We start from the raw sequence: 27,855 nt of genomic DNA on the forward strand, positions 1-27,855 counted from the left end.
AGCCCCCAAGCCTGGGTCCCGCCTGGCGGTTCACAGAAGCAGGGATGCCGACAGGTTCGTGATGAGGTCTTTACCCAGCACTGGCAAAATGGGAAAAACAGAGGACAATGTAATAACTTTTTCACAAAGTTAAATTCCCTTCATTCAAAAGAGGTGATGCTTTTCTTGATTCTTTTTCCCTTCTTTTCTGAAATGAAAGTGATCTCATGTGATGGTTATGATTTTATATTTTTATTCAGCAAGATAAAAATGTTAACAGCTGCGTGCCAGCCCCCAAATCTAGGGGAAGGTTTTTTCTGGTTTATGGACCCCCTAGAGTCTGGGCCTATTTGGGGTCCCCACCACTCAGTTCACCTCAGCCTGGAGTTAGGACTTTCTTTTGTATCTGTCCTCGCCAGTTTCATATTTGTATTTGCCAAAACAGTCTAGTTGAGGAAGTCCTATCCAGGATGTTTGAAACCTTTATGTTACCAGCTCAAACTTTGGATCGAGTTAAGAACAAAACAGAGGAAAACTTTTTATCTTCTTCAGTAGTCGAACTTCAAGGCAACTTCCACCTGGGAACTCAGCCAGTTCCTGGGAAGTGAAGGAATCAAAGGCCTCTGAACAGTTAAAAAAAAAAAAGTCTTTAGAACCGAGTTCAACTCGGAGTCCAGGCTTCGGCCTTAACAGACATTGAGAACAATGATTTGGTAAAGATTGTCTCCTTTTCACGGCAAAGGCAGGGTCCCTGGAGACAGCGGGCGGAAGGTTGGAAGGGAGGCTGGGACGGCTATCTGGGGCTGGTCTGTTGACAAGAGCATTTAGGGGAAGGCAGCAGCCCGAGTCCCTGGGGCCCTGTAGTGCGGGGGGCCATGGGGTCTCCTCCCTTCCACAGCACCCCGAGTAGTCCGGCAAAGCTTACAATACACTTATACGTTGATCTGGAAAAAAGGGGCCTTCCTAATACATGTCAGAAAGGTTTCCACAAAATTGGCTAAAATGCAAGCATAAAACTGAAATGAAAAACAAACAGACGAGGGAAAGGAGAAACTTCAGTGGTCTGGAAGCTTCAGAGGCAGTGGGGAACACTATAGGGTGAGTGCCTGGGCTGGGTGGGAGGCTGGGGTCAGACTGGGGCCCCCAGAATGAGCAGTGCTGTGCAGGGGCAGGAGCTTACCTAGGGGAGCTGTCTCTTGGCACGGGCTGGTGCCCCAGACGGCCCCTGCTGGAGCTACACTCAGAGTCTCCCACTGATCATGTGGCATGGGAGCAGCCAGAGAGAGTGGGCGGGTCAGGGCATTTATTGCCCTGGTCATGCACGAGGCACCAATCAGAGCAAGTGTTTTACATTATCTCTTGTAAGCCTCACTACAGTTACTACCAGGAGACTGAGTCTCAGAGTGGTTAAGTCACCTGCCTAAGATCACACAGCCAGCAGGTGCCAGAGCTGGGAAGAGAACACAGCTTTGTCTGACTGCAGGGCCTGGGCGTTCTGCCCTTGAGTCCCTAGACTCTTCAGCCAGCTGGTGGCAGGTCCTGCCGCCTAAGTCTTCCAGGGAGGACACGCCTGCTCAGGGCCAGCTGTGCGCCCGGCCTGGGATTGACCTCACACTCTCTCTCACCCCTGGGGCTGCCCTGATGGCGGCCAGCAGAATGCTTTCATTTCTCTTTCCCTAGATACCAGCTCTGACATCTCCAATTTCTACTGTGATCACAGTGTTTTCTGAGTCAAGCAGGGTATAAGGAAAATCGCTCTTTCCTTGGAATAATTTATCATCTTGTTATTTCCATTAGCTGACTCTGTTTGAGCCTATTCCATGCTGAGCTGTTTGAATTCCCAGCCTGGAAATCCCAGGGCTGGGCGGGAAATACTATTTCCTGTCCTAGGAGTGGATGAAGGAGGTCTGCCAGCAGATGGAGGGCAGGGCAGGGAACCCAGTGGGGAGGGGGCTGATTAAGATCGGGGTTCTTCCGACTCCAATAGAGTTCCACAGGGCTCTGCTGGGCTGATGGGTGGGAGTGGCAGAAGCTGGCTGGGACCCACAACCAGGGGGCCCAAGAAAGGCAAAGCCTTTGGCAGGAAGGGGAGTGGTTCCAGAAAACTAGGAGACTCCTAAACCCAGGCCCTGGACCACGGCACAGAATAAGGCTGTTTGAGGATGCTCATTTCAACTTTCAACGAGTTAAGGATCCTCAGGGACCATGTAGATGAGCAAACGGCTTAAGTGCAGGAGGCTGGGCTTCAAATCCTTGCTCTGACACTTGCTAGCTGTGTTATCTTGTGCAAGTGGTGTAACCTCTCCCAGCCTCAGTTTCCTCATCTGTGAAATGGGAGGAATATGTCCCCCTCCCAGTGTTGTGAGGACTAACTGAACTCAAGTGTGTAAGGGGTTTAGTCTAGCTTCCAGCATGTCCCTGCAACCCAGATGTCAGTTGTTTAGGATGAGTGACCCTTTCCAGGGAGCCTGGGACCTTTTCTGGCTTTGGCACTGAAAGTCCTGCATCCCAGAAAACCCCTGAATTGTGGGGACACTGGGATGGGTGGTCACCCCATCTGTCTTCTCTGTGCTCCTCAGATCCAGGAGAGGAGGCTTCAAAGTCCACTTGGGCATCCTGGGAAAGGCTGAAGTCCTTGCTAAGATTTCTGCAAAATCCTGGAGCATTTGCATCGCCTCTGGCTTGGGGGTCTCGCTTTGGCTAAGCTGACTCCATGTTGTGGGGTGGATATCATTTCCAGATCCAAGATTCTGGACCACGGGGCTTCAGATGTGAAATCCAGCCCCTTCTTCCCCCAGATCCATCTCCACATGGCGTCTGGGTGTGCAGGCGACACCGTGGGTGTGTAGGGTGGGGTAGGAGTGGCTTACGGCACCACCATGCAAACAGCATCACAGGGAACAAGACAGGCCAGTTCTACCCGCTATGGGGAAATGTGGCCATGTTGGGGGCAGTGGCAGCTCTACTCAGGGATCCCCAGCCTCGCCCCTCGCCCCATTTCTCTGACTTCACTCTCTGACCTCTTTTCCTTCCTCTAAATTCCTGTCCCTTTCTATCTCTTTTGTGGTCTTGGCCCCTGGTTGTTCTCGGGATCCTCCCCAATCAGCCTTAAAAAGTATTTTCCCAAACAAAGACAGTTCCCTCCCCAAGAGGTCTGGTGGGGACAACCATTCAGATAATAGCCGGTTGTTGCACATGGAACTGTGTTGAATGATCTGTTTAGACTGGGAAGGCACTCGGAGTAGGAAAGGCCACATCTGGGATCTGTTCCTGGTTGCGCAGGGCGCCCACCCCTGGCTCCTTCAGAGAGGCTGGTCCTGGTGTTCTAGCCCCGAGCCCCACCCACCTCAGACCCTGCAGTCTGGCTGCCGCTGTCGAGTTGACAGATGACACCTTTGAGAGGCCCATGGGCCCAGGCTGGCTCTCACCCCGGAGTTTAGGACAGATGCTCCGAAGTCACCTCCTTTAGGGCCAGAAGACCCTGGAACATAGCTGGTCCACCTTTTATTTTTACTGTTTTTTACTGAAGTCTATTTACAATGTTGTGCTAATTTCTGGTGTACAACATAGTGATTCATATATATATTCCTTTTCATATTCTTTTTCGTTATAGGCCATTACAAGGTACTGAATATAGTTCCCTATGCTATACAGTAGGACCTTATTGTTTATCTATTTTATGTATGGTAGTTAGTATCTGCAAATCCCAAAGTCCCAGTTTATCCCTCCCCACCCCTCCTCCCCCCCCCGGTAACCATAAGTTTGTCTTCTATGTCTGTGAATCTGTCTCTGTTTTGGAAATAAGTTCATTTGTGTCCTTTTCTCCCTCTTGGGTTCCACATATAAGTGATAGCATATGATATTTTTGTTTCTCTTTCTTGCTTACTTCACTTAGTATGACGATCTCCAGGTCCATCCATGTTGCTGCAAATGGCATTATTTTATTCCTTTTTTATGGTTGAGTAGTATTCCACTGTGTTTATATACCACAACTTCTTTATCTAGTCATCTGTTGATGGACATTTAGGTTGCTTCCATGTCTTGGCTATTGTAAATAGTGCTGCTATGAACACTAGGGTGCATGTATCTTTTCAGCCTTTTATTGAACAGGGAAACCGAGGCTCATGATGGCAAGGTGACCATCTGTACTCACATAATCTGGGGACAGTAGAGTCAGGACAGTGAGGAGTGGGGTGTCACAGCATATTTGAGTGATTTATTTTAAAAGACTTCAGTGTGAATGAGTTTAGCGGCTGCTCTGCATATGCATTTAGGGTTGGGCAATTAATATGTGAAATAAACCTATTAATCCCCATCTGCAAAACCACTTCAGTTGCTTTATTAGTACAAAGAACGTTGCAGTGGTTTGATGGGTGGAGTTTGTGAGGTTTAAGGTGGAGGGGCAGGAGATATCCTGCAAACTCTGGTAGGGGGTTTGCTGAGACAGGCTAGTGGCCCAGCCTGGAGCAGGAGCTGGACTGGGTGGGCAGCCAGACTTGTTACCCCTGCCCCCCAGGCAGCAGCTGCTGTGGGGTCTGGAGGCTGGCCTGGTGCCCAGGCAGGTTACCAATGGAGGACCTGAGGACTGGGTCCTCAGCAGCCTGGGTTTGTCTCAATGTCAGCTCTTCCCTGGGAGCCTATCAGCTGCTTGGAATCGAGTGAGCCCCAGGCAGGGGACCCCACAGTTTGGGGAAAGTGTAGGCTTCTGACCTGCTGGCCTTTCCCTAGGGATGGGGAACAGATGGGCCTGGACTTGTGTGTGTCCATCCATCCTCCCTCAGGACAGCAGTCCATCCTTTTGTCCATCCTCTCATATATCTTTCAATACATGGTCCACACATAATAAACCTTCACTTATCTTTCCATCCATCTGCCCAGCACTCCATCTGTCCATTCCTCCCTCCATCTACCTCTCCCTGCCTCCCTCCCTCCCCCTATACCTCCATCTTTCCCTCCCTCCCTCCATCCACCCTGTCCGCCCACTTATCCACCTTCCCGCTTACCCATCTCTCCGCCCAGCAGTATTTCTTGACAGCTAACCAGGGACTTAGAGATGAATAAGACATAACCATGCCTTTAAGGAGCCAGGGGTGGGGGTGGGAGTGGGGGAACGGACTCCAGGGAACTCTGCTCAGCTGCAGGTGCAGGGCCCTGATCCCAGCAGACCCTGCTTTGGGGGCAGGGATGACAACACCCAGGTTTATGTTCCCTTTTCCCCATTAAAGAGCCTGGGTAGAGGGGCGGAGGAGACGGCAGTCTGGAAGGAGGGACGGGGGTAGGGAGAGGCCTCATTTGTCAGCTGCTCAGTAGGTACAGTCAGATTTAAAATGTCCCCAAAGAGTGTCTGCTGAGAGGCAGGGGGTGAGCACGCTGAATTATTTCTCCAGTAATTGGCACTGAAGAAGCTGCAGACATCCTGGGGTCTGCATCAAAGAGCTCAGAGCTCCGCCTGTCTCGGTGCTGCCTGCCGCACGGCAGCTTGTCTGGGTCTCCCTGGGTTCTTCCAGCCCCCACCCCCTCTTTTCTCCCCCTCTCCCAGTACTGATGGGGCCACCATGCTCTCCCTGGCTTTCTGCACCAGGCAGCCTGGGGGTGGGGCTGGGCGTGTGCAGGCCAGAGTCCCGGACATCTGCAAGTCAGCTGCTGGGGAAGGGACAGGGATGAGGAAACTGGAGCACTGAGGCCCTTCTCCGCAGGGAACAGCCTTGCCCAGGGCTCTGCCAATGTCTGCCCGGCAGGGTCCCTCTCCCGACATGGTCTGGGCAAGGCCAGTGCCAGGTTTTCCTTTAGTCTCATCCCTCCCGTGTGCAGAAGATCCTCAGATGAGCAATTTGAACTGACTGGTCACACATGTTTTATAAACAGTTGGATCTTTCTGTGCCTGTGTGTCTGCATGCGTGTGTGTGTGTGTGTGTGTGGTGCCTGGGGCACCCCTCCTGCAGTGGGGCCCTTCACCCAGCCCCCTGATGCCCCTATGTCGGCAGTAGGGGTGGGTATGGGTCCCAAACTACCTCCTGGGACTACCCCCGCAGAGACCTCTGGGGACACATTTAGAAAACTCTCTATTTAGTTCAGCTCTCCTGTCTCACAGATGGGCTGGCAGCAGGGCCACGATGACCGGTGTTCCCCGGCAGCGCCTCAGCAGAGAGCGTGAGGACCACTCCCCACCACCGTCCGGCCTTGACTATGGATCTGGCCATACACTTACACAGTCTGTGCCCAGAAGGAACAGCCAGGACCAGCTACATAATCAGCAGGGCCCAGTGCAAAATGAAAATGTGGGGCCCTTTGTCCAACATTATTGAGAATTTCAAGAAGCAACAGCAGAGCATTAAACTGAGCTCGGGGTCCTGCGTGACCACACAGATTGTGCACGGGCCCGGGAGGCTGGCACTGAGGCCGGTGGGGTTCCAGCCATTGAGGGAGAAGCCGAGGTCTCTGGGTGACTGCTGTTCCCCTTGCCATGAGCCACAGGGGGCAGAGAGACGCAGGAGGACAGCATCCTGCTTTAGAAGGAAACGTCGAGTCTTGTGCGCTGCTGGTGGGGATGGGAGATGGTGAAGCTGCTGTGGAAAACAATAGTGATTCCTCAAAAAGTTAAGTGTTAGAACTACCACATAATCCAGCAATCTCACTTCTGGGGAGACACCCCAAAGGATTAAAAGCAGGGTCTCAAACAGATACTTGTACATCAATGTTCTCAGCAGCATTATTCACAATAGCCAGAAGGTGGAAAGTGCTCAAATGTCCATCAACAGATGAATGGATAAACCATGTCATACTTCTAGCCAATGGAATATTATTTGGCCATAAAATGGATAGAAATTCTGACACAGACTGCAATATGGATAGATCTTGAAAATACTAAGCTAAGTGAAATAAACCAGACACAAAAGAACAAATACTATATGATTCCACTTGTAAGCAGTACCTAGAGTAGTCAAGTTCATAGAGACAGAAGGTAGAATGGGGGTGCCAGGGGGTGCAGGAGGGAAGAATGGGGAGTTAGTGTTCAACAGGCACAGAGTTCACTCTGGGAGGATGAAAAAGTTCTGGAGATAACGGTGGTGATGGCTGCGCAAGAATGTGAATGTACAAGCTCTACACTTAAAAATGGTTAAAATGGTAAATTTATGTTATATGCATTTTACCACAACAAAAAAAAAAAAAGAAAAAAAACAAAGGAAAGATGGGCAGGTGGTGTGGAAGACAAGACAGTCGTGTAGGGTTGACAGTGGAGATGGACGGGGGGTGGGGACTGTGGAGCTGCAGTTTCCCTGTTCTGGAGTTCAGGGGTCATGTTCAGGGGTGGCCCCCACAGCCCTGGGAGGAGGTGCAGGTCAGTCCAGAGACAGGCTCTGACTCCAAAGGTGTTAAGAGGCTACTTGATTGATGGAAGCTCCTGGAAACCCTCTTAAGCCAAATGCACCTGCCTATATGTGGCCTGAAAAGACAGCCACTCCACTGAACCTACCCTGGGCAGACTCCCAAGAGCACGAGATATTCTCCGCCATGTGGGCCAGGGGCAGGAGACAGTGTCCGACATGGGGGCAAAATCTCTGTGCAGCCATTGAGGGCTATTCTCATTTGTTACATTAGCAGTGGGAGAACACCCCAGCGGGACAAGGGGCTGATTTTACCCTATTCATCTAAAAGTTTCAACCTGTGCCCTTCTCTGCCTGCACCCAGCTTCCTCTCCTGACTTGTTCTCACTAGCAATGCCCCCTTGCCTCCACTGCACTGAGCGTGGTCTTTGGCATCCATATCCGACTGCTCTGCATTCAAATACAGTCTCTCTTGACCTCCCTGGGCCTCAGTTTCCTTTTCTGTAAAATGGGAACATCGAAAGTATCTGCCTTATAGTGGGGTGAGCATCTCTACATCTCAAAGCAGGTGCCTGACTCAATAGATGGTGGCCATGATGGTTATGACTCAGCAAAATGCTTTGGCTTCCCTGGCCTGGCTCAGTGGAACTGAGGGCTCTGTTTGTTGTCAGCAAACAAAGTTGTGTGAGGAGGCGGGGGCGGTGAGGGACGGGAGGGAGGGCACTGCCTGGAGTCCTTGATGAGCCTTCAGCCTGGCAGCTCTCCTCTCTGCTGCCTGCTGCACTCCGGCTCTGGGGCAGAGCATGCAGCAGACAGTTCACTGGAGAGGCAGGAACAGGCAGAGGTAGAGATTGCAGGCTTCTGGGAACCAAGGGATGCGACACCAGAAAGTGGGCGTTTTCTTGTTTGGGGAAGATGCCAGCCCCCACCTTTGTGGGTGGATATGACTCTCACCTGCTGGGGCTGTGAATGCTCTTTTCCTCCAAGGCTAAGGAACAGCTGGGGGCGGCATCTCTGTTGAGGGGGTGGGATGAGGCAGCAGGGCTCAGTCCCAGGCTTGTCTTCTTCTGCCTGGGTTGGTTTGGGGGTGTCAGTCCAAGGAGACATAGATCAACTGGTTCCACCAGGGCTGAGGTTTTCCAAGTTGGCCTCCCAACGAGGAGCATCAGCATCACCTGGGAACTTGAAAACACATGTCCTCAGCCCCGTCCTGGACCTCTGAGCCAGAAGCTCTGCAGTGGGGTCCAGGGATCTGTGTTTTAACAAGGCCACTGGGTGATTCCGATGCCGCAGGAGGGTGGAGACGACGTCTGTTCTGTCTACTACCGAACCTCAGCCACTACCACTGCACTTGGCACCCCAAATGCTGCCCAGTCAATGTTGCCCAGTCATCATTCCCCGAAGGGAAGAGCATGACCATCTCTGTGCCTCAGGCTCCATGCACTTACCTCCTTACATCCCTGAACAACTCCTGAGGCAAGTGCCACATCTGAATTCTATGGGAGTCATAGCTAACAGCAGTGGTAGGAGTTTTCCATGGGCTTTCAGGTTTTTAACTTCCACCAGGATCCTGTGAAGGTATTATCCCCATTTTACAGATGAGGAAGCTGTGACAGAGGATTACCCATAATTTCAGGTACTAAGAAGTGGAGCTGGGATTCGAACCCAGGTGTCCAAAGTTCCTGAGCTTTCCCCCTGTGGCCTCTTTGAGGGACTACTTGGTTATCTGGTTTTGGGACAAATCAAGTCATTTCTTTGCTCCCTGATTTTTACAGAAGACACAGAACACCCTCCACTCCTAGCCAGGAGAGTCTCAGGTCCCGAAGTTAATTTATAAGTTGGTTGCTTGAGACTCAGAAAGCATTTCTGTAAAGGAAGGATTTCTTGATTCCCAGACCAGCCCAAAAAGTACCCTTGACTCCTGGCAGCAACCAGAGCCCGGTAGGGAGATCTGTGTCCCATTTCTGCCTTAAAGCTGAGGGCTTCCGGGGTGAACTCGTGATAAAACTGCTTGAGAACCCCATCAACCCTGTGACGCATCTCTAGGAAACACATCTGGGACTCACAGGGGGCTGCAGGGATTGGGTCCCTCTCCTGGACTGGGTTTGGTCCAGGCACAGGGTTCTGGTGGGAGCTGAGTGTGGTGGCTTGTGCTGCATCAGGTCTGAGGGGTTAAGGGGCTGTTTGTCCCAGCACTGAGGTATCCGAGAGCCGGGAGGCAGAGGCAACAGCCCCTTACAGGCTGGATATTTGGATATAGGGACCCCGGGGGCTGTATTTTCCCTGCTAGGCAAGTCCTCAACACCTCCTTACCTTACTTAAGTGCTTCGGCCTCAGGGCTCTCACCTTCACTCTGTGGGTTTATCCTGTTTGATATGTATTTTCCCATTAAAAATTCCACTGTTAGAAATGTAATACAGTGTAAAGTTTAAAAACTGTCCTACAAAGTTTATAACACAGGGCAGCAATCCCCTGCTCCCCTCTCAAGTCTGTCTCTAGGCAACACTTAGAACTCTTAGCTGCTTCTGCTGGTGTTTACCTTTGTATTGAAATCTCATGCTGATTCTATTTCTTGATTCTGCAGTTTTATATATTATTATATATGTCCTGGTATATTGTAAAATATCATGAGATCATAGACAATCTCCCCAACACATGTATGCTTCTTATCCTTTTGTACATTCTTGTGTATCTCCTCTGTCCTCATCCTCCAGTCTGGGCTGGCTGCCCTTTGCCTCTGGTCCAGCCACACAGCCACTGCCATCATTCTGGGGACTCTCTTTGCCCCTCTCCTGTGTCAGATCTCCAGTTTCCTGTTTCCCCCATATCCTCTTTCCTGGTATTCTCCGTTGTTTGGCTGGAGCACATCCTGTAGTAGCTGCCTGAGAAAGAATGTATGGGAGGTAAATTAAGGAAAAAAACCCCAACAACTCAAATCTGAAAATATCTTCATTCTACCATCATTGAGATCTGGGTGGATATAAATCCAGATTAAAAATAATTTCCTGTCAGAATCCAAAAGCTACTGTTTCATCATGTTCTGGCTTCAAAATCTGCTTTGAGAATTTCAAAGCCATTTTAATGCCTGACCCTTGGTGTATGACCTGCTTTAAATTTTTTTTCTCTAAGTTTTTAGGATTTTTTTTCTTTAGGATTTTTTTTCCCCTGGTGTCCTGAAATTTCATGATAAGGCTTCCTATGGTTCTCTATTTTTTTTTTATTCTGAAAGATTTCAGACATACAAAAATAATACAAATATAACATATAATGAAATATTATATTACAAATCCACCCATCCATCACCGAGACTAAGAAAACACTACCAATAAAAACCCCTCCTAATGCCTCTTCTTCTCAAGATGTGTCTTGAAATCTGTTGTTTATCCTTCCTATGCATTTCTTTATTCTTCCACTGCATAAAATATATGTTAATATATAACATTTTTGCATGTTTAAAAATCTCTGTGTAGACAGTGTCATAACGTACTTATTTTTTTCTGCCATCTGTTCCTTTGCTCAGCGTGGTATTTAGGTTGTTTCCAGTTTTCAGCTAATAAAAAGTGCTGCTCTAAACATCCCGTGCATGTCTTCTGGAACCCACATAGAAGAGTTTCGGTCCTGCCAGCACATGGAGTCATCCTGATGTCAAGGCTGGGCCCCACACTGACTAAACCAGAATCTCTGGGGGCACATCTGGGGGGCGCGTCCAGTGTGAGTGCTTATAAAGCTTGCCAAGTGATTCCAAAGAGCTGCCAGTGGTGACAGCCACTGCCCTGGACCAGGGTGCCTCAGAGTGTGGTCCTCCAGCCAGCAGCATCAGCTGGGAGCCGGACAGACATACACGCTCAGCCCCCGGCCCAGACCTAGGGAGTGAGAGTCCATTTTAGCAAGACTTCACGTGACAGGTACTACACTGCGGCTGCGGGCCAGGTATTGCCACACGGCAACTCACAATGGTGGCAGCCGTCCACATGGCTATGGTTTTACATCACTGTGCGCGGCACGTGGTGAGTTCTTTCTCTACAAAAGAGTGTTTCCTTCAGTCCTAGGAGATATTCTTGTGTCATTTCTTCCACAGTTTTCTCTCCTCTATTTTCTCTTTCTTAGTTTGAAATTCCTATTAGTTGGAGGTGAGACCTTCTGCGTGGATGGATCTGACCTTTTGGTTGTCCGAATGGCTTGACTTCTTCTTCCTACTTTTACATTTCTTTGTTTTGGTGTTTCATCTTCTGGGAGATTTTCTCACATCTTCCACCCCTTCTAATGTGCTATTATATATTTATCTTTTAATTTTCAAGAGCTTTAACAGTGCCTTTTGAAAAATAACATTCTTTTCTTCCTGTTTCATGGGCAAAATCTTCAGAGGATTGTTCTCTGACCCCTTTCTTCTGTGTGCTCGGGTCACTGTGTCTTCAGCCATTGGTTTTGGTTAACTATGAGTGCAACACGGCAAAGCTGACAGGAAGCTCTGCACACCCGGGAGAGGCTTGGGAATGGGGGCCTCACGATGGTGACTGGGCAATAATGTCCTGCCGTGGGGGCAGGGGAGGGGCTGGATGGGAACAGAGCCACCTGTGAGCAGATGAAGGGGCTAAGGGTCTCCCCATTAACTATCACTTCACCTCAGCTTTTGGTTGGGCTTAGGGTTCCCAATCCCAATCCTTCTAGCTCAACCTTGGCCAGCTGTAAACGCGTCTTCTACCAGAGGGAGAGAAGGGCCGTTACGAGCCATCTGGGCTGGGAGACGAGGCTTGGGTGGCACTTATTCCAACCGATACTATTTTCACACCCATCCTGAGCTTCCGCCTTAGGCATAACCCGGTCGCTCCACGTTCTGAGCATCTGGGGGATTCCGCAGAGCGAATGGGCTTGTTAATGGCTGGCTCTCCCTCTTGTAGACACTTTGGGGAGCGCGGGAAGCTGGCACTAAACAAGTGATGCTCTTCCATCTTCCAAAGTCTTCGGACCTCTCTTCCCTGCTGCCATCGCCTCTCCTATTCCTTCTGCCTTTGTAGCTCATGCCATTTTTGCTCCTTTGTGTCGTTTTGGTGGGGTCTGGGAGGCAGAGGAAATACAGATGCGTTCAGTCGTCATGTTTCACCAGGTGTCCTTGTCCGTTGTTACACATGTGCCTACACGTGTGTATAAGTCATTTCGATTATTTGTACGCACACTTAACTTTCCCTTTAACACAGGTGGCCTCAATTTTTCCATTCAGCATTGGCTTTGTGAGCCCTTCTAACACGCAGATCAAGCTCATTCCTTTTCCTGCGGCTGGGCAAGTGTTCCAGCAATCGGTGTACCATATTTCCCCCATACACTTCTCTACTGAAGGCTCTCAGAAACACAAGCGATTGTGGCCTTCTGATCAACACACTGGCTCAATGCAAATTCTAATCTTTATTGTTTATATTCTGAAGCATAACTTGTCGCAGGGAAACAGTGAGGTTTCCTACTGTCTGCCAGTGACAAAGGTAAAAGAGCTAACGGTGGGGGCCTAAGGGCCTGGAGAGGAAGGCCCTTCGAGGACCAGGAATGGGGGGGCGGGCAGGAAGGATGGGAGGGTGTGGGCACCACACACACATAAACACACATTCTCTCTCCTCAGGGAAAGGGTTTTCCAGAAGCATCTGCCCACACTTATTAAGTATTTTTTGAAGAGGAGTGAATTAACGGCTTAGGGAGGTTCACGCCCCAGCAGGGGACTCAGCTGAAGGCTGCTTTCCAGTGAGCGAATTCACAGAGTTCACCAGAACCCTTCCCAGCTCCACCAGCTGGCGAGAGGCTGAGCAAAGCCAGGGGAGGCCAAGGAGGCCTTCCAAGAAACCTACCAGCCAGCCAGGCTTAGCAGCAGCTCCTGAGCAAAGAGGGAGAAGGTTGCTCCACACCAGGAGCTGCAGGGGGAGGGACGGGTGGGTGGACCTCTCATCCCACCTGCTCCTGGCTCCTCTCTGGGGGCCACGTTCAGCTGTGACAGGTACTGCTCAGGGTAGGATGTCTTCCTCCATTAATACAACTATGGAGAAGGCCCTGCCTGGCACCCTCAGGAACTGCAGTGCACATGGGAAGGCCCCACACAGTGGTTCCGAAGGCCCTTCCAGTGCAGCCAAGAGGACAGCAAACTGAAAATGAACACAGGGGTGGCCTAGGGGTGGCCTAGGGGTGGGGGGAAGGCAATAAATAAAGGCCATGGCTGAGTGGAGTCGCTGGGGTCGGGGTGGGAGATGGGGGTTCCCAAGAGAGAAGGGTGCAGAAAGGCACTGGGTGGGGGAAAGCGGACTCGGCCCCCAAAACACTGGATGTTGAGTCAGAGGTCACGCTGGGCAGGGCTGGCCGGCACAGGCCTTCAGGACTGGTCGGGAAGGAGCTGGGGAGGGCCTGGCTCAGCTCCCTCTCTCTCTCCCTCTCAGGCTCTTCCACTGGAAAGTCTGCTCCACGCACCAAACATGCCTCTGCCCGGGGCAGGTGGAGGGGACCGGCGGAGGCCACGTCAGCAGCGGGGACTCGCCCAGGTGTGCCTTTTGCCTTTGAGGGAGAGAGAAAAAAGGCCACTATAGGGTGAGCAGAGGTAGAGTCCCTCCCCAGTGACAGCTGGAACTTTGGGAATGAAATGCAGGGAAGGTGGACTCCTTGCTGGAATGGCCCACACCTGAAGCGGCTTCCCTGGCTGAAACTAAGCCGGGGGCTACCCTGGAGGGGCTGCCTTTGCTGTGTCACCTCACCGCAGGCAAGTCTTCTCAGCCCAGTGGGGCCATCAATACCCTGCCTGTTTAACAGAGGTGGTCCTGGGACGCCAGAGGAGCAAGTGGACATGGGAGCATAGAACTTTCCTCCAGACCAGTCCCTTTCAAGTAACAACTGAAGCCCTGGAACCCTTTTTATGCGCTGGGCCATATGGCCTCCTCCATTTGTTACTGGACATTTCCTGAAGACTGGCTCACGGAGGCGCTCCATGTGGACCCTGGACCTTACCCTCTCAAAGCCCCCAAGAGGGACACGATGTGGTCCCCACTTTAGTGATAATGGAACTGGGCGCCGAGAGATCAAATATTAAGTTGAATCATATGGAATTGCCAATGTTGATTTATTTCTGATTTACAAAAATGCAGTTTCCTGTGATTCTGCCTGATAGTTTGCCCACATTCACACGGGGATGGGTGGCAGGGCTGGGACTAGAACTTGAAACTGGTGGATTTCAAACTGCCCTCAGTGGAGGATTTCAGGAGGCAGGAGGGAGGGGAGAGGGTCTGCTCCAGGCAACGCCCATGGTGCCTCCCTCTCCCTGAGACCTGCCTACCCACCATCACATCTGTGTTGGTCTCTCTCATGACCTACAGCTTCTCTTCCTGGGAACCATTGAGGCGGGGAATGAGGGAGGAGGGGAAAGGGGCAGGGGACAAGAGCCCCTGCGTGGTTTCCCAGTGGGTGGTGCCAGGCACACAGGTTCCTGCAGCCACCCTGTCCATGTAGGCTGGGGGATCAGCAGTGTGTGTCTGTGGGTCCTCTGGTTGGAGAGGCACTAACTCCAGCTGGAGCTTCTTTCTTAAAGGAGATTAGGGGCCAAATGTGCACCTGCACAATTTTCTCCAGCTTGAGTGTGAGGACCCCCTGCCCCTCAGCTGCATGATGATCCTAGGCTGGCCGGGGCAGGGGGCAGCTGGGGTTCTTGCCCTGGGCTTCCACACCCATCAAATGGGGATGATAAGCCTCCTGTGTGCTTGGCCAAGAGAATGAAAGCTGACCTTAGAGGTGCAAGGGCTCCGTGCTGCCAGCTCCAGGGTCCTGAATTCTCCCTCTTAGGATTTGTCCTGCACTGGCCTGGGCTGTTTTGGGTGAGCTGACTTGGTAGGTTTCTGGAGGTTAAGGACTGTCCCCCACTGCACCTGACCCAGGCTGGGCGCATACAGTAGGTGCTCTCAAAACAGAGTTACTTCAGCTTCATGGAGATACTATGAAAGGTGATACATTTTATTAAGTAGGGCACATAACGACTGTTGTTCCAGTTACTGAGAATGGAGAGGAATGGTCACCATTATTATTGTGGGTCCCTGTCTCTGTTCACTGTGGGCAGGGATGGGGTCCGGCTCACCTCTGTTCCCCTAGCACCCAGCACAATACTCAGTAAACACAGAGGACTGAAAACATCACCTCGCCTCTCCAGCTCTGAAGCACTGATGGGGGCGGAGGAGAGCAGACGGAGAGGAGATGGGTGGGTTGGAAGAAGCGGGGTGGTACTCACCGGGGCCCTTTGGGTCTGGCCAGGGCTGGGTGCTCCACTGCGGGTCTGCAGAGCCTGTCCCAGCCTCGCTGGTCAGGCTGCTCTGGCTCCCAGAGAGGTGGCTGGGCGGGCGGGTGGGTCCCATCTTGGGTGACTCCATGCTGCCACCTGCAAGAGACCACGTGAATGGCTCAGGGCTCGGTCCTTTCGGTCCTTGAACTGAGACAGGGATGATCTCAGCCTGACAAGGAGCTGAGCTAAAATCTCCTCATTTGGAATCGTGACATGTGTCTCCGGAGCCAGAGCCCCTTCCCCTGGGAGCTGCCACCCCCTCCCCACTCGCAGGATTGCCATGTTCCAGCGGGACCCCGCCCGTTTTAGCCACTGCTGACTGGTCCTTGATCTATGAAGGCAACCAAATGGCCCCAGAGTCATCTGTATGCATTTCTGTTAACCCACTTGTTGCTGCTTTACTAACTGAAGAATCCTCACCCAAACACGGTTGTTAGTTCCTGCCTGGCCAAGACAGCAGAGATGGGGTCTGTAAGGCTCTCCGTCTTCCCCCATCTCCCAGACCCACTTGGTCACAGTGGAGAGTTGGTGTGAATAGAGGGGACAAGAGCTATAATAGTGGGGGGAGGGGGAGGAGCATAAAACCTGCCCCAGAAACCAAGGCTGGCAGGTAAGTTTCCTTCACCCTTTTCTAAGATAGAATCTTCAGCCTGAAGGGGCCTATGAGATCATCTAGTCCAGGGGCAGTTTTCACCTCACACATTATCCCTGCCTACTGATACTGATCACTGGGAAAACTGCGCCACGGAGGATTCGGAGGCCATGTCAGGCTCTGTGGGAGAGAGAACCACAATCAACTAGTAATGTCTGCCTTGGGCACAGGAGGGGGAGTGGAAGCACGTGTGCCAGGCACTTGCCAGCTCCAATCTCACCCAGACTGCCACTCCAGCAGGAATTCCTTCCATACCAGTGCTGGCAGATCACCCAGCCTTCCATTTCCTTCCAGTTTGGGGCAGTTATTAAAAAGCCTTCTTCTTATGTACAAAAATCAGTCTTCCTGGAATGTCTTGCAAATATCCCAGTTCAGCCCCAGACCCACTGCGCCTCCCTGATCTAGAACAACTCCATAGACTCCCGGTAGCCTGAGGAAGCAGCAAGGCCACTGCACCTGGGCTTGGGAAACAACAGTGCCACTTCCCACACTTACCTGATTCCCCACCAGGTTTGTCACCTTTTGGGTCCCTGACCCCAGCAGGTGGGTGTCTATCCTCTATGCTGGAGGAGCTGAGATCTGAATCGCTGTCACTGTCGCTGGAAACCACTGGAAAAGAGACACCAGCACAGGAGGTCACCCCTCACTGGCCACCACCAGCAGCCATGTTGGACAGAGGGGACCGGGCATGCCTCCTCCTGCCAGGACAAAGTGGCACAGAACCTCCGCCGGCCCTTGTGTTTGGGGCACGGGAACAACGGTCCAGGGAGGGGGACAGCAGGGGACTCCTGCCTGCCAGTCAGAGGCGAGTACCAGTGCAAGGAGGCTGGGACTCGGGCCCAGTGTCACCAGCACCAGCAGGGAGGGCTCACACCTTGGGCAGCCATCTCAACAGGTTGCCCCCTCCCTGGGGCAGAATCAGAAGCCTCCTGCTGGGAGAAGCTCGTTGTGGCCTTTGGTGCAGCCACAGCTGCTCTGACATCTGCACTTGGCAATGCTTAAGGCTGCACAGCCAGGCTCTGCAGGAATGAGAATCCCTCTCCTAACTGCTGACCCTGACAGAGGGCTCCAGGCAGCCTGACGTACGCAAATTCACGGAGGCCTCAGAACAACCCCCAAGGTAGGAAATAGCACTGTCCTCATTTCATAGGCAAGGAAGCCGAGGCATTTGCCCAAGGTGGGCTTCTTCCCCTGGCAGGCTAGCGCCACAGCCCCTGTTTGTGACTACTCTGATCATGCTGGAAAAACTGAACCAGGAGCAGCAGGCCCGGGCTCTCATCCCAGCTCATCCAGTCACTCCCAGTGGGGTCTTGTGAATGCAGAAGGGCGCCAGGCTGATGGGGCTGGGATTCCAGGAGAGGGAGGAGGAGAGGGAGCTCCCACAGTGAACACCCACTGTAGTAGAAATCCTCTTTTCTGGACTAACTGGGACCCTGTTTGGCTGGTAAATCAACAGTGGGAGTCATAAAACAGGATCTACTCATACATTAAACACTCTTTTAATTTTAAGCAGAGAAACGTACATCCACTCGCCAGGCTTTTGATGTAGGGCTTGGGTGCTTCTCTGAGATTGGCCCACATGGTCTCTCATGTTTAAACTGCATCCACACTGAGTTGTCTGTGATTCCCAGGTTCAGCTTCTTTAAATTGGAAAAGAGCTTAAACACATGCACAAAGCAAGATGAGGGCAGAATCCTTCTCCGTTTTTCCATTGCTTTCTCCTTTTTTTTTTTTACAGCTGTGCTGCCCACACCTAATTCAACAGCTTTTTTTTTTTTTCAAGCAAGTGGTTTCTATCAAGACTTTCCAAAGTCTTGGTTTTAATGAAACAACTCTGTGTCTTTCCTGACTCTTTCCATCAGTTTACACGACATTTAATGAAATAATGTAATTGTCATAGCAAGTACAGCCACACAGAAAGGTTTGGGATCACAGGTGACCAGCTCTCACAGGTGACTAACTCAGCGGGTTGGGTAAGAGTCTGTGTGTCTTAACCCAGAAATGAAAGATGCTGGTTACGGAGGGAGTTTGGAGGGGTTGAGTGTTCTGCCGGGCACTGTGCTAGGCACCTAGCGAGCATGATCCTACTGGATCTGTAAAACATCCCTGAGCCATAGGGACCTGTTCGGTGGGGGATGAGATCAGAAACAAAATCAGTCTATTACCAAGGGCGGCTAGTAGGTTTCATCTGCTGCTCCAGGCCCCTTTGAAGCAGCGTATAGAGGAGAAACCGGAAACCGCGTTAACGCCCGGCAAGGGGAAGAGCCCGGTCAGTGAGGGAAACCCACTGTGGGCTCAGGACCTGTGCCAGGTAGCTTCCAACTGGATCTAGAACCTTCTGAAAAGCCTTCATGCCTTCAGCTCATGTCACCTTTCAGCTAAGGATGTCCTAGGTCCCAGTGCTAAGTAACCAGAGGGGCTGGAGCTGCCTGATCACTTCAGACTAAGAGATTCTCCACCCTGTGCTTCCACAGTAGAGCGGCTGGCACACAGTAGGTACTTCAGGAAGCTCTGATGACTTGTTGGCTCCTCCCTCTCCCTCATCCCCACATCCTGCCAGTTTCATCACCTAAGTGGTGCTTGAATCAGTGGCCTCCTCACCCTGGTCGCTGCTCTTCCTCAGTTCAAGGCTGCAATGTCTCCAGCCTGGACTCCTGCAGCAAACTTCCTCCCCCTGCCCAGGCCCCATCCATAGGCACCTCCCTCTGCACAGCTGGGGAGGCTCCCCCTTCTTTACAGGCTCCCCGTGACCTACGGGATCAAGCCCAAACTCCTGCCCTCTGACTACATCTTCAACCCACCCCACACAATCTGCTCTCCTACCTGGGGCTCCTCCAGCCCCACAAGGCCTAGAACTCCTGCCAAATGGTCAGTCAGCACCTCCCACAGTGACTGGCTTCCCTCTGCCCAGAATGCCCTCTTCTGGCTCAGTTGGATACCACCTTCTCCAGGAAGCCTTCCTGATGGTCCCTGGCTGGCTGAACGCCCTGTGTGTTCTGCTACAACAGCAGCAACCACTTCCTGCTTTAAGTGTTCTGTGTGTGTTTCCCCCTGCAGACTGTGTGGTTCCTTGAGGGCAGGGGCCAAACTATACCACGAACGAGGCTGGCGTGCTTCTCCTGGAGAGCATGATCCCTGGGGGTGGGGCACATGAGATGCTAACTGGATTGTTTCCAGCTTTGCCTTCCTCTGTCTGCTCAAGGATTTTGCCTTTTCTGCTCTGTTTCTTTCCCTTCTTGCCTTTGAGGAAGAGTTCTGCTTTGGCTTTCTGGGCTTTTGTGATGTAGAATCAAAAGGAGATGGGGACAGGAAGGACTGTGGTCCACATGCCCCCTTCCTCGTATTTGAGAAATGCGAGTAAAGGCCTGACTTATTTTGCAATTGCTTTTTTAGGTCTTGGACTGGGGTTCTTTGGTCATGAATCCGCTGAGACCTGACTCTATGGGCATCAGTTTTATTATAAGCATTTACGTATTTTTGACTCATTCACTGACTAGCTAAACGCCAACCCTGTGGGTCCCCAGACAAAAGGAGTGGGAGGTGGGGAGGAGGCAGCAAGCAGCCCACATCTCCCTTGGGGCAGCTGTAAAGGAATCAGGGCAGCTTCTGCCCCCTCCTCTCAGCAGGAGGGGGATCCAGCAGCCTGTTAAGCAGTGGGGGACATGGTGACTAATCTTCACCTTGGTTTCCCCATCTCTCTGGTAGAGATACTTCTGGATAATACAGTCCTTCTTCCTGGAACATTCCATCTCCCCCATGGTTGATATGCAGGATCTTCATAATTCTGGGGTGGGGTAGGGAACATGGGGCTGGGGGCAGTGAGGGGAGTGGTAGGGGGACATGACATGGGGCTCCACAGGATTGAAATAAATACTGGATCCTTTGGTGCTAATGAGCAGATGCCATGGGGCACAGCATACCAAGAGCCTGAAAGGAGATGATGGGAAAGGACGTGCCAGGACTTGAGTTACTATGGCCACTCATTCACCCCATCTCTTCACTCTGCTCCCTGTTCTGTCATCTGTTGTACATGGTCACACGAAAGTGGTCACGGAGTGGGCTTAAATTGTAAGAAGACTGTGCTGTGCCAGATTGGGGGATCATTTTTTACTGGGAGGAGTATATCTTGTCCAAAGTGTCAACCCTGGAGGTGGGGCCATATTGCCTCATTCCCACGTGGTGCCAACGCTGTGCAAGGTTTAGAAAAAATAAACTTCCCCAAGTGACAGTCAGTTGGCTTGTTCTTTGTCTCCTTTTATAGGCTCCAAAGGGCCATAGTCATGGAAGCAGGGAACAGCCCCAGATGACAACAGAGCTCACAAAGGCATCACAGAGCAGAGAGCCAGCCAGCCGACGACCCGTTCCTTTTGGCTGCATCTCCCGCGGCTCAAGCATCTTGGCTCTTTGTGTCTGGGATTTGAGGCAGGGGACCAGGCCTCTGCTTAGAGGTCTTTGTGGTGCAAACCCAATCCCATTTCTAATCCACTCCAATAAATCCCACTCGGAAGGAATAAACCAAAGGAAGCCGGCAGTGTCCACGCCTGGCCTTAGCACTTACTGTCAGAGGGAAAGAAACACACTGAGGAGACACTGCTGAGAGCGTCCCTGGACACAGCCCAATGCAAACGCCATTTACCCAAATACTCCTCCGGTGGCAAAGGAAGAAGTTTTTCTTCCTCTCCCTCCAAATGTCACCGTAAAACCGAAAACTTGGCTAATTTGCCATTCGATTACTGTTGCCACCTTTGTCCCTGCACAGCAGCTGTGATCGTAAATCCTCCAGTTCTATTAACAAAGCTTTTAGGCTCATAAATCTTTTGGCCCTTGCTCTTCCATCCTCAGTGAAGCACCGTGTGTCTGAAGGCTGATTTTTACCCCTCTAATTCCCCAAAGGCTGAGTCTAGGATGGCTCGGTCAGTGGTGAGCGCTTGTATTCTGCCCATGCCTGATTTTTCAGACTGAAGATGGGAAAACACCAGGGAGAAGACTGTCCTGATAGCTTCCCCAAGAAGGAGGTATCACTAAATCGATTCACTGGGGCTCTGCCACAAGGCAGGGAGGAGGGGGGCCTCACCCACTGCAGGGGCCTGAGCCCCTAAACTACTCGCTTGGGGACCTGGCATCACTGAGATTTTCCCATCTTGCCCCAGCAGGGCTGCCCCACTCTGCCCAGCTCTCATCCTCTGCAGCGGACAGCCCCAGCACCAGCCAGGCCCGCTTCTCTGGGGATGGGCCAGCTTTTTTCTTCCCCCTGGCTCACTCTTGGATGGATTTGCAATTTGACTATCACCATGGAAACTCAGAGTTTTGGTACATGAAGGTGGGGGGAAGTCTTCCCTTTTGAAAAATCTTTCCTGATTGCTTCAAAGGACATGTGTGGCAGCTGCTGTCTTGTGGAGACGACTTGCCTGGGATGATCCAGAGGACAGGCAGGATGCTAGCCACTTGACCTCACAGCACTGCACTGGGATTTGGGGGACCTGCTTCCTGGCTCTGCTCTGCCATCTTTTTTTGTGACCCTGGGCGCACCTCTCAGGGCTTCATCACACACAAAAAGAGGCCAACCTAGGCAGCTATTCTGGGTCTGAATCCTAGAATTCAACGTCAGGTCAGCTTTTTTCCATTAGTGGGGAGGCCCCAATGTCCCTCTCTGGTTGAGAGGCAGGGAGAGGTGACTTCTGGGCCACACAACATCCGCCTGCCTGGCACAGGGACAGCCAGCAGCCTGTGAGCTTGGGAGGCCCTTATGAGCTGCTGCTGCTCTGCTTGGAGGCTCCCAAAGCCCCCAGAAATTATGGGAATTAGAGAGGAAGAGATATTTTCAGCAAACATTCTGCCAAAGCAAAGCAGATGGTGGAAAGTTTTGCATACTAAAAACAAAAAATTTTTTTTAATGTAAAGGAAAGATGATAAGGCCCTGGGGAATGCAGAGACATCCCCAATTAGCCTTACTCAGCCCACCAGGCTGGCGCGGCTGCGGATAAGTGTCACAGAGCCGTCCCCACTGGGACAGGCGAGGGCTGCCACACTTGCAAGCAGGGCCAGGCTGGCAGCCTGAAATCCCACTGAGATGCCACCTAAGTCTAGGACTCGGTTTGGTGGCAGCAGGAGGGAGAGATGGGGGTGGTGAAGAGGCACCACTCTCAGTTAGACAGTGTCCTGGCTCTGCCACTTGCCAGCTGTGTGACTTTGGGCCAGTTTCCTTACCTCTCTGTGCTCTGCAGGACCACCTATGAAATGAGGGGATGATGGATCCTTTCCTGGGCTTTCCTGAGCATTAACAGAGGTACCACAGGCAGTGTCTGGCATGCAGTAGGTGCTTGACAGATGGGAGCTATTTTATTTGAGGTAGGCATCCTGAGCTCAGGGTCCACAACACCTGGCCCGGGGCTGGTCTCTGGGCTCACAATGCTTGGTGCTCAGGCCAACATCACAGGGATGGACTTGCCTTTTCCAGGGAAGCTTAGATTTCCAAGTTGTGCTTCATAGGACACCGAAGGCACTAGACGCCTTCAGAGGCCATCCGGAGGCAAAGTTGGGACTTGAACCCAGGCCTATCTGTTGCTGGAATCTCTGCTCTCTCCTCCTCACCTAGGATGCAGGGCACCCCCTGGTCTGGCCTCATCCTAAAGGCTATGGTCCCTCAGAAGTACTCCCCTCCAGGCAGGCCAGTTTGTCCTCTGTCTCCCGGACATGCCCTTTCCTGTCAGAGGCAGGGGCTGCCACGTGGGTGACAGACAGCTGGTTTACCCCCAACATCTAGCGGGGAATTCCAGCTCTGCTCTGGGCACTCCTGGACCAACACCTTCATCTCCCTGAACCTCAGTCTTCTCAGCTGTAAAATCGAGACAATAACAACTACCAATACAGTAAGATCAAGTAGGACAAAAGGCATCTCAAGCTTGAAAAGCCTGACAAGCCTCTAAATATTTTTAAAAATTAGATTCCAATTCACACCCCAGGTATCCATCCAAATAGTGCCTCTACTGGAAAGTCCAGCCCTGGGGAGGGGAGGAGGAAGATAGGCCCTCCCTTAGTCTCCCCACAACTCTTCTCGCCCCTGTCAGACACCCTCTGGTACTGCATTTCTTTTCTTCCAAATGCCTGCCTCAACTTCCCCAACTGTCCCAGGAACCCTTGAGGGCAGGGCCACGTCTTAATCGGTATCTGGCTCCTTCCCTCAGCCCCCAACACTGGGCCTTGGGCCAAGCAGGCACTCAGTAAATACTTGTTGACTATTTCCTGAAAAAACCTCCCCAGGAGAGGACAGGACAGCACAGAGAGAGCCGGGCTGGACCGCAGTCAGCAAGGTGGCGGCGAGCCAGCTGGGGCCGGGCCTTCCACCAAGCAGGCGCCTCTCTGCAGCTTCTCTCAGAAGGACACTCAAGTGGGATGAGCCAGGCAACAGTGGCCTCAGCCCGAGCCAGGGACAGACTAGTGGAGGGAGGGGCTGTTGGGAGCTGGTTGCCATGGATGTGGGATGAGTGGGCCCTGGAGGGGGTGCGGGGTGGAATGCCCAGTTCAGACAAAACCTTCTCCTCTTCCAAACTGGAGGCTTGAGGATGGGTTCTTCTTTTGTTTTAGAAACTCCCTCCAGGGCCCGAGTCATGGTCTGGATAAGGAGAAAGGTGGCCCCAAGGCTAGGGGGCTTGTCCTCATTGGGATGGGCTCCGTGGAGCCAGAGAGGCTCAGGGCCCTTCATCCTCCCCACCTCCCTCCTAGGCCCGAGTTAGATCTGGATGACCCTCGCTGCCTAGCTGCCTGACCACCCTGGGCCTCGTTTCCTTGTCTCTGAGGTGGGAACAGTCACAGGTTAGTCACAGTGAAGGACCCAGGGAGCCTCCCTTCCTTGGCCGCCCTCTTCCAGGTTGCCACCAGGGACCTTGGCAGGGACAGAACAGTCCAGGCCGGAAGTTGAGAGTTGGGGAGTGGAAGGTTTCCTGTGTTTGCTTATTCATTAGCCATTGATTTTAATTAACTCCCTCCTTGGGGCCTGCAGACAGACAAGAGGCATCGGATAATGAAGACAAATCCTCAGATCAATAGTGATGTAGTTGCCAACAGTGAAATCCTGTGGTCCTGCTCTGGCTGAAGGAGCTCCAGATAGAATGGGAGACAGATGGATGGGAAATAAGAACAGCTGCTTCCAGAGAGAACATGATACTCTGGAAGGGAAGTGGAGAGTGTTTAGGGAAAGGAGAAGTCAGGGAGGGCTTCCTGGAAGAGATGGGATTTAAAGATGGTATGATTTCAATAGATAGAAATGCTGGGCCTAGGGTGTGCCAGGCACCCCTGACAGAGTACAGAAAAGGCAAAGGCCAGGTTGTAGGCTTCTCTGGGGCCAGGTCAGCTGTGTGGACTCAAGAGGAAGGCTCCTGGTGCAGGCACTTAGAGGACGAGGGGCTGGTATGTCTTGAGTGTGTTCTGCACTGTTTCTCTCTGGCGGGTTATTGCTTCTGATTTATGGCAGAAATGAAGCCAAGCGGGTGCATATCCTCTGCCGGCTCTTTTGCTGGGAGACAAAATATGCCTTCATCTGCTCATTACATCAGCACTCTTTCTGTCCTTCTTTCTGTCTCTGGGTGTCTCTGGGCCTTTGACTTCAACTGTTTGTGCCTCTTTTTCTGATGGTTTAAAAAAATCTGTCTCTGCCTTTGTTTCTCTTCTTTCTTTCTGTCTCTTGTGTATCTTTGTGTCTCTGCGTGTTCTGAGTCTTCTTGGGTTTGTCTCTTGGTTCCTTTTTCCGTTTTTGTCGGTTTTGCTTACTCTCCAGTCCTTCCACATGTCTGTCCCTCTATCTCTGTCCCTCTGTCACATTTCCTCAGAGTCTGGCCTTCTTGGCCTCGGGCTCTGTCCCTCAGGTTCCCTCACCTGGGCTGGATTCTTAGCCCCTGCTCAGGCCCACGGGGTCTGATCTCAGAACCTGGGTGGGGGGAGGGGCTGCCAGCTTTGCCTGGACCCCAGGGGCAACTGAGGCAGGGGTAGCCTGGCGCCTCCTTCCTATATGAAGGTCACTGCGCAGACTGACTTTCCCAGCCTCTGCTGCCGCTCCTGGATCAGCAAGTGGAAATCAGCCCAGCCCCACCCTAGAGGCCGGCCTCCACCCCTTGATGGACAGGAGGCGGGGGTGGGGGTAAGGGGTAGGGGGCGAGGGCTGCTGAGCTGAGTGGAGCCAGCACTGTTATTTCCGAGGGCTTTAGTGAAGTCAGACGAGGCAGGCGGGCCCAGATTTACGCACTTCACCCAGGTCCCTGAAAGCCAAGACATTTAGAGTGGGTGGAATTAAGTTGTAGGTTCACACGGTGAGACAGGTGAGCGGCTGGAGAGGGCTGGGCTGTACTGCGCATGGTGAGAGCTCTATGGCCATCTGCTGAACTGAAGCCGGCTAGCGGGGGTGGGGGATGGAGTAGGCCCTGCTTTCCTGTTTCAGCTCAGATGGGGGTTGGGGGTATAGGGGAGGAGTAAGGAGTCCCAAGACCGCACCTTGCAGCTGGGGTCATCCAATCAGCTGAGGCTGTCACTGGGTTTGGGCAAATTAGAAGGGACAATCATCCCCTGACCTCTGTGGTGCGGCTAATGAGGGCCTTCTGCTCCGGGGAAATCAACCCCCAGGCCAGCCAAGACACTGGGACAGGCAGGAGTGGGGCCGGGGGCAGGGGTGGGGTGCAGTGGTGGGGACAACAGCGGCTCCTGGAAGCTCAGGGCTTCTGTTTTGGGGGCGGCCCCTCCATTCACACACTCCAGCATCGAGCTCATGTTTGGCTTTGCCAAGGGCTCCGAAGGTCAAGGCAGATTAGTAACGCATGGGCTTCTCTTTCAAAACACAGCCACGCAAGACGTGGCCAGGCCTCTGTTTCCCTGAGACTTAGGGAAAGGGCAGTTTCTTGAAAACCGCGGGGATTTCTCGCTCTGCCCACGTCAAGATGACAGTGCAAGTTATCTTACCTCTCCAGGCCTCAGTTTCCCCTTCTATAGACTGGGACAACAGGAATCCCCCTGACACAGGTGTCGGGGGAATTACATGAACTCACAGCGCCCGGCACAGGCTGCAGTCGGTGGCATCTGAGGCCGGGGGCCTGCCTCTCACCTGCACAGACCCACAGGCAAATGGTACGCAAGCCCTCAGCTGAGCCTGGAGGAGTGGTGGTCACACGGAGGACCCACAACTGACCAACTGTCAGCGTTTGCCCCTGAGGGGACCACAAGGGACTTGGGCAACTTGGCACCATACCACCCCCTTCTCCTGCCTCTGGGGGGATGGATGGCGTTCCTGTCCCTAAATGGCTAGTGGGAGCCATAGATGGGACTGTCCAACTATGACATCTTGGTTTATTTATTTTCTGGACCCAAACAGCAGACCTACACCACAAAGCTCGGGGTAATGGCCTTCAGGGTGAGAGGCTGGACACACAGCACCCTGCTCAGGTGGCTCAAAGGCAGCCTCTCCTCCCTTCTCTCCGAACAGTGCTTTCTGGCTCATGTCTGCCTGTGCATATTTGGTGGTTTCTATTATCTTTACGTATAAAAAAATCTCAAGTACTTTCAGCTCCCTGGGACTCTAGAACCCATGCAGGGAGTAAAAGGAACGGTGATAATGAAGCAGAAGAGACGATCCTGGGGACAGGACCGTGAAAGGAAGACTCAGGTGGTTCATAAGCGCTTAGTCAACCTTTGCACAAGCACAGTGTGCAGGGCGGAGGGGGGATTTAGGAGAGGGCGTGCTGGGCGGGTTTGATGGGACTGCACTGGCAGCACACACCAGGACTGCATGTGTGTGTGTGTGTGTGTGTGTGTGTGTGTACGCGTGCACGCACACGACGAGGGTGGGGCCACTGCTGAAATGGGGCTGATCTTTCCAGCAGAGGCAGCCTCAGTGTGTGGGCTGGGAGCTGCTTTATCACCTGCAGAAATTCCTCCTCATCCCCTTGGATTTGGAACTGTCAGATAGGAAAGCTGGAAGAGAACGGACCCTCTGTCCTGACCCCTGTCATCCCCATCCTACTCGTGGGGAAACCAAGGCCCAGAGAGGAAGAAGGACTTCTAAAGACTAAAGTTTTCCTGCTCTGGTTGGGGGGGGGGTCCCCTATTAAAACTCAGATGCTCTGCAAGGCTGACCTTTTAAGCCCTTACTGGTGAGGCCCTGGGGGTGATGATGGTGGGTCACCTCATAGAAGGTGCAGAGCCACTAAGGGCAGGAGTTGTGGGGTCAAGGTTAGGAGTATGGATGCACAGATGTGACACAGTCAGGCTCTGGCCTTCTACTGGTCAGATGGAAGGGTCAGTGAGTGAGGTGGGCTAGATATAAGAAATCCTCACTTCCAAAGAGATGTGTGCCCACTTTTTTTTTTTTTGCAACAGGTGTACCTGTTGGTCTAACTTCTATTCTCTCTCCTTCACAGGGATGTGGAAACAAGAACTATTTCACTTTCTTCTTAATAACCCAGCGGGGGTGATGATCAGAGTGTGAGAGACAATAGGGAGGGGTGGGGACTGCAGCAGACCAGAGACTGCCAGCCTAGGGTGAAGGGAGATGCTGCCACTTGCCTGTCCAGTTTTCCCAGGGAGGGGTGGTATCGCCAGACCTTCTGATTTTCAGAAAAGAAGCCCCA

At 52.3% G+C, this 27,855-nt stretch overlaps 1 protein-coding gene and 1 long non-coding RNA gene across 6 annotated transcripts in view; both read right to left on the reverse strand.

Annotated features, from left to right (window-relative positions):
• Nucleotides 1-6,365: 6,365 nt before the first annotated feature.
• On the reverse strand, nt 6,366-9,774 carry LOC140686144 (uncharacterized). The gene is made up of 3 exons (XR_012059703.1): nt 9,618-9,774; nt 8,259-8,486; nt 6,366-6,545 (listed from the first exon to the last, which is right to left on the reverse strand). It is a non-coding gene; the product is annotated as an uncharacterized lncRNA (long non-coding RNA).
• Nucleotides 9,775-12,685: 2,911 nt separating this feature from the next.
• RPH3AL (rabphilin 3A like (without C2 domains)) overlaps nt 12,686-27,855 on the reverse strand; it is a 123,511-nt gene continuing 108,341 nt past the window's right edge. For all 5 annotated transcript variants that reach the window (XM_072939068.1, XM_072939064.1, XM_015248046.3 and 2 more), the window contains 3 exons: nt 16,742-16,855; nt 15,544-15,690; nt 12,686-13,829 (listed from right to left, as the gene is read on the reverse strand). In XM_072939068.1, coding sequence (XP_072795169.1) covers nt 13,795-13,829; nt 15,544-15,690; nt 16,742-16,855 — 296 coding nt within the window. In that variant the 3' untranslated portion in view covers nt 12,686-13,794. The remainder of the gene's footprint in view (nt 13,830-15,543; nt 15,691-16,741; nt 16,856-27,855) is intronic.

The sequence above is a fragment of the Vicugna pacos genome, chromosome 16 (genome assembly GCF_048564905.1).
Source record: "Vicugna pacos chromosome 16, VicPac4, whole genome shotgun sequence".
Lineage (NCBI taxonomy): Eukaryota > Metazoa > Chordata > Mammalia > Artiodactyla > Camelidae > Vicugna > Vicugna pacos.